This window comes from Anarrhichthys ocellatus, unplaced genomic scaffold, assembly GCF_004355925.1.
Source record: "Anarrhichthys ocellatus isolate YVR2014 unplaced genomic scaffold, GSC_Weel_1.0 scaffold7, whole genome shotgun sequence".
NCBI lineage: Eukaryota > Metazoa > Chordata > Actinopteri > Perciformes > Anarhichadidae > Anarrhichthys > Anarrhichthys ocellatus.
In genome coordinates this window covers 8348895-8355315 of record NW_022280037.1, presented here as the reverse complement: position 1 = coordinate 8355315, position 6421 = coordinate 8348895, and the positions used below count along the sequence as shown (strand labels likewise).

At 41.3% G+C, this 6421-nt stretch overlaps 1 protein-coding gene across 4 annotated transcripts in view; it reads left to right on the top strand.

The window, feature by feature from the left end:
- Positions 1–1184: 1184 nt before the first annotated feature.
- The window catches only part of uggt1 (UDP-glucose glycoprotein glucosyltransferase 1), a 24362-nt gene continuing 19125 nt past the window's right edge, over positions 1185–6421 (top strand). For all 4 annotated transcript variants that reach the window (XM_031848000.1, XM_031847999.1, XM_031847998.1 and 1 more), the window contains exons 1-8: positions 1185–1245; positions 3147–3285; positions 3605–3684; positions 4009–4139; positions 4242–4354; positions 4442–4616; positions 5848–5944; positions 6054–6132. In XM_031848000.1, coding sequence (XP_031703860.1) covers positions 1215–1245; positions 3147–3285; positions 3605–3684; positions 4009–4139; positions 4242–4354; positions 4442–4616; positions 5848–5944; positions 6054–6132 — 845 coding nt within the window. In that variant the 5' untranslated portion in view covers positions 1185–1214. The remainder of the gene's footprint in view (positions 1246–3146; positions 3286–3604; positions 3685–4008; positions 4140–4241; positions 4355–4441; positions 4617–5847; positions 5945–6053; positions 6133–6421) is intronic.

Below are 6421 nucleotides of genomic sequence, written 5' to 3'. Positions count from 1 at the left end.
TGTGTTTATCATTTTTAAAGAGAGGCGTCTATAGAAAGTAGCACAGTTTTATATATATATATATATAATCACCTTAACAGCGTGTGATAGAAAATTTGTGTCGGAGCCCTAAACATATCTACATGCACACCCATTTTCTGTAATCTTTCCCCATTTAAATATCAAATCCATCCTAAAATTGTATTCAATTATATATATTATGTTATACAGCTCAGCTTTAATAGTGTTTATTGTGTATATTGTGTTCATTTTGTTACATAAATAAATACAAAAATAAATGATTACTGTGCTACTTTCTATAGACGCCTCTCTTTAAAAATGATAAACACAAGATGTGTGTTTTAACATACTTGGGTTTATGGGAGCCATGTGACTTTAATTATCCTGTAAATCTGCACCATAGACAGTAAAAACAGCATCATGGAGACATTATTTGTTTCACACCTGTAAGGGCTGTAAACAAATTTCCAGGAAACTATAAAGCCTGCCGCAAATGAAGTGTCGAAATGACCAGCTCGATAAAAGTGACACTTGCCCTGATTTTGTAGCTGGAGAGACAGTTGTGTATGTCACTAAATATTGATTTTACTGTCCAAAATCACTGGAATGGTACAATGTAAATTATGTTTGGGGTGGGGGTTTTCCTATAACTGATACAAATAACGACTGACCACAGCTAAGCATACATTTTATATTTGATATATAACAATCCAGTGATGAGATCTGTTGTCATGGATCATGTCTTTCCAGCCACTTACATCTCTATTCTTAAATACAGTAAATGTCTCATTTCTAGCAGGGATAGTTTTATGATTTATCAGTCAAACTATTTTTTTAAAATAAATGTTGGCTGCAAACATGTTATTTCTTCTCCAAATGCTTATTTTTAGTATCATTATTCTCTTGAATAATTGTTTTTTTTAATTGGGTAAATAAAAAAGGTATTATATTTAAGTAACGTTATGTTATTTGGGGGGAGGCATTGATCAGGCGGTAATGTTAATCGCTAGATTAGCTTCAGTTTCCTCATATATCAGTCTTTAATTATTTCTGACTGAAATGGACTATTTTGTGTTCAAGTCACGTTGTTGTTAAATAGTTTAATGCTCGGAGGATTCATGACTACTGTTTGGGAGGATTTGGTCATTTTGAACAGGCAGCATTGCGGTTACCTATCTGGAAGGACCCACTCACTCGTCAGTAGCTAGTGCATCATGACTGTAGGAAGCTACGGAGCCGGCTTCGGTGAGAATATATCATTCACTTCTTGTGTGATGAAGCTATAAACGACTGTATCCGAAGCTGATTGATATTGTTTTTTATAGAGTATGGCATTAGCTGACAGCGAGTAAACCGAAACGAGTCAAAATCGTGGGTTTTTCCTTGTTGTGTAGCAGGAGTTAGCTGGCTTACTACGTCTTTTTGGGCTAACGTCAATAATCAGGAAGCGTTACGCTCGCCGTGATTCACCAACGGTTTACTGGTTCAGGATGTAACTGTAACCGACATCAGTGCAGATCACTGAAACATATTAGAAACACAGTGACGCTGTTTTAACAGCTCTGAGGATTGTCATTGAAACAAGCCGGAAGTACGAATGTGCGCTCATTGGACGCAGGAGCCACGCTAAACTTTCCTATTGGTCAGAGATTCATTCAGCGTTTTGTTTACAATTTTAGTACAACTATAGAGCTGCAAAGATTACTCAATTACGTCATCGACTTGAATGTGAGAACTTGTAGCTTTTCCTCGTCTAAACATGATTAAAAACGGATTAACTTTGGTGTGTTTGACATGTCACCGTGGGTCTATTGTTGTGTTGGTCTGGCTCTACCTAGCCCCAGGTTCACTCTGCATCAAACGGTGATTTAGGAATATGCACAATGTGAGCACGATATTAACGAATATAAACTAACTTAAAGTAAGGGTCTTGGAGTCTTGGGACTGGGCTATAGCATATTGGAACAATGCCCACACTTATTGATATTTTACTTGTGTTGGAAAACAACTGTAGCGTGTCTAAAGCATCTCCAGTGACCACCTGTGTTGTTGCCTCCCTCTCGTATCTCACTGAGAATGACCACCGCTGAGCATAAAGCTAAACACGTTGCGTTCAGACGCACAGCTAGCAAACAGGCTTCAAGGTGATGCTAATGAAGGGGTATGGCGAAGGTAAATGTGTTTGGCAAGTATGTCATTGTTTGTCAATGTGGCTGAAATCTAGTATTACGATGTTAGTATATACAGTTAGCATATAATGCTAATATTTTCTTATACCAATATGTATTGCAACATGGAAAATGTATGCAAAATAACAGATAAAACTAGAAAGGTGCACTCAGTGGAGTGCAGATCTCCAACAGGTGTGAATAAAACTCTCTAAAACGAGCGGCCATGTAACATGATACAAGCAATGGGCTCAAAGTCGTTATATGGTATATTTCATACAATCATGCCAAAACACAAAGGTAAACTCCAGCAGGAGGCGGCGACTCCGGTTGCAAAAAGAAGTCCGATTGTATTGAAGTCTATGAGAAAAATGACTCTACCGCTCACTTGATTTATTCCCTCAGTAAACATTGTAAACATGAGCCAATGGTCTCAATCACTAGTTTCAAGTCTTCTTCAATACAGCATGTTCATTTAGTAAATCATGGTCCCAATTAGAGTAAAATAGACAATAAAGCAGAGTATACTTTAGGGCGGGCTACCATGTGACAGGTTGCAAACTATCGTATTCAAACAATCAAACAAAAGCTTCAATAACTGACTATATTTTAAATTGACTGAAATCAATAATTTGGACCACAGACATTTGTAGAATGCTAACATGATACGACTCTGCTTAAAGTTAATAAAGGGTAATAATCAATTGTTGCCCAGCCCAGATACCCACACATCACAGATGAACAGTTGAGTGTTTCACATGTGGACTGATTCTCTGGATCCCTGTGCTCCCTCAGTGTGCAGTCGCACACATTTCAGATGTCCATGTGTCTCCCAAGATGCTTTTGTTTTTGTGCCGTATATATAAACAGGACGGAGCTTTCCTCCCTGGCTGTGTAACACATATTCTAGCTCTCATTATCCTGTCAGTTCTCTGACTCTCCAACTCATTTGCCCCCCCCCCTCCACTCGTCTCTCAGGTGGAGGCTTGAGGATGTGGCTTCTCTGGGTCCTGCTGCTGTCGCTGATGTCTGCAGTATCTGCGGATGCAGACTCCAAGGCTGTCACCACCACCCTCACAACCAAATGGGAAGATACCCCTCTGCTGCTGGAGGCCAGGTACGATACCGCACCGCTCAGCAGTAGCAGCCATTTAACCACATTACATCTTACGTTACATTTGGGAAGCAGATAATAAATAAATCAATGTCTTGAGGGCATGTGGGGTGGTTAGTGAGGATGTCCTCCCAGTGAGTTTAAACTCTCACTGATGCTAATAGCCAGATGATAATATAATAGTACTATGTGCTCTGACTTTGGCGAGCAAACAAAACAAAAAAAAGTATATTTTTATTATTCATCTAATTGTAGCTGTTAACAACATACAGACAGTAAGTGTGCACAGCTTATTAAATTGCCACCTTCCTCTTCCTCTTAGCGAGTTTCTGGCAGAGGAGAGCCAGGAGAAGTTCTGGGACTTTGTGGAGGCCAATCAGAACATAGAAGGAGAGCATGATGGTAAAGTAAAGCTGCTTCAGCCACTCTTGACCAGTTTCCACTTTCACTCTCTGTGCCGGGAGCAGCGGAATTAATGATGTGTATGAAAGCCTCTTGGAAGCAACTGCAGTGTCAGTGTTTTGGCCAAACACTGATGTGAGCAGCAACATGATGGAACAAAGCTGCAAACTGTATTTTTATTCTGTTTATTTGTGTCAAAACAGTTAAACCGTAACTCCTGTGACAGATTTAAAGAATGTAAAACAGTTAAACAGAGTGAGATAAAGACTGACCGAACACAATGTTGACGCATTACTTCTGTTCGTGGTTGTTGTCCTCATGCAGACACAGATCAGGCCTACTATGACCTGATCGTAAAGAAAGCTGGTGCCTTGCTCAGCTCCGTCCAGGTGAACATGCTCAAGTTCGCCCTCTCCCTGAGAGCCTACTCTTCAACAGTACACTCCTTCCAGCAGGTAACAGGAGGATGCTTTGCTTTTGTGTTTGAAGGCCTGTACATGCATGTGAGGAGTGAATGTGAGTGACAGATCCTGCTGGCCTTTTTGTTTTGTTTTTAGATCGCGTCCAATGAGCGTCCTCCAGCTGGCTGCTCAGCATTTTTCAGCGTCCATGGAGAAAAGACGTGCGACGAAGAAGGTTTAGGAGCATTGCTGAAAACCGCACTGTCGAGGTAATTACAGACGCATTGCAGTCAGACACGAGGGAGATAAACCAGTAAAATAACGACTTATAACTGACTTCACCGTCTCTCTTTCAGGCCAAAGCCATTCCTTTTCAAAGGCGATCACAAATACCCAGGATCAAATCCAGAAGCTCCCGTTGTCATTCTGTACGCTGAGATGGGGAAAGAGGATTTCCAGAGGCTTCATGAAGTCATATCGTCCAAAGTCCACGAAGGCCTGGCGACTTATGTGCTCCGCCACTACCTAGCTGTAGGTGTTTCTCACACTCTTATGACAAGGGTAACTTTAAATGGTGGATGCAGTAATACAGTACACAATGACACAACTGCAGTAAAAAGCTAGCAGTATATCATATACTGTATATGCAGTCTGTGTGTGCAAGCAGCAGCGACTAATGTTGCTTTGGTGCAGTGTAAGATGAGGACCTTGCACTAGATGCAGTTAACAGCATCTAATAAAGAGGTGTAGGGGAAAAAGATACAAATACACCTCCACACAATCACACACACCCATTAGATGAGTGCTTGTCTGCATACACATTACATCTGAATGTGTTTGAGCTGTTTCCTCATTTGCACTTACTCAGAAATACCAAAACAACTAAAGGGTACAAATCGATGCACTACTACTGCATGTCGATTACTTACCAAGTCTCCATTGTTACCATTGTGGGTTTCAATGTGACTTTTGTTAAGTGTTGTCCTTGTGACCAGAGAGGTTGTCAGGTCAAATCCCAAAGTTTCTTTTTGGTGTGTCGAAGTACTGCACAGCCCCCACGACCAAAGATACTGATTGTACCTGTTAGTGAACATGAAGCAGGGTGTTGATTTAAAAAAAAAAAAAAACAGCACTTGTGCTTTTATTTGTCTTTATCTTTATAAGAAAACTCTGCCGTTTAATTGGGCTTCTCAGTCTCACCTGACATGAGAAGTGCTTCTCCAAGTCATTATGTCAGGTTGAAGTTTGATTGCTTCTTCCCTCACATGCAAATAGAGCTGATAAGTTTGCTTTCCCCCTGTAATTATGCTAATTTATTCCCACCATCTGTCTGTTAGGCACGAAGTCCTGTGCACGAAAGAGGTTGTAACACTTTTGCGCTTTTTCTTTTTACTTCAACGCTTCGGGGCCAATCAGGGTTACAGTTAATGTCTCCAGCACTTAGCCAGCAGCAGCTGGTTGTCTGCACTTGAAAGCTGTCAAAGTTGTGTGCAAGCACGTTTGTTTGTGATGCAAGTGAGACGCTTGTTTTGTTTACGACAGAGAAGAAGATGTGTTCAAAGAAGTTTACAACAGCAGAAGCCGCTCGGGCAAATATCGACTGAAAACATTAAGTTCACTACGAGTGTAGCTGCAATTAAATACTACCTGATCTCTCGCTGAATAAAAGCACATCAAGGAATCTCACACACCCGTGATAGAGAAAAGGACGACTTCTCCCTCTCATCGTTTTTTTTAACAATGCTTCCTCCTTTCCCTCCAGAATCCAGGTGAGAAGAAAGTCTATCTGTCGGGGTACGGAGTGGAGCTGGCCATCAAAAGCCAGGAGTACAAGGCAAAGGACGACACACAAGTCCAAGGTGCACACACACACACACACGCACACACTATCGATACACACATGCCCACGATGGTGTAACCCTGGAGGAGTCCTCATGTGAATAACAAGTTCATTGATTGTGGTTTCAGGGGCAGACGTGAACGCTACGGTGATGGGAGAGAACGATCCAGTGGACGAGGTCCAGGGGTTCCTTTTTGGCAAACTGAAGTGAGTGACTCCGCGTCAGCGCAAGGTTTAAAAACTCAAAGCTGGGATCAGCTCCAGGAGAAAGAGCTCCACACCAGCCGAGCCCTTTTCTTCCCCTTCTTTTTTCCTCTACAATTTCCTCCCTCAAAGTGCTGACCGTAAACCCTTTATGTCTGATTAACTAACCTCAAAATAAACAAATCAATATGTAAATCTGACAACTCACTCAAAATGAGCAATTAGGGCATTTATCAGATGCAATTTCTCTCTCTCTCTCTCTCTCTCTCTCTCTCTCTCTCTCTCTCTCTCT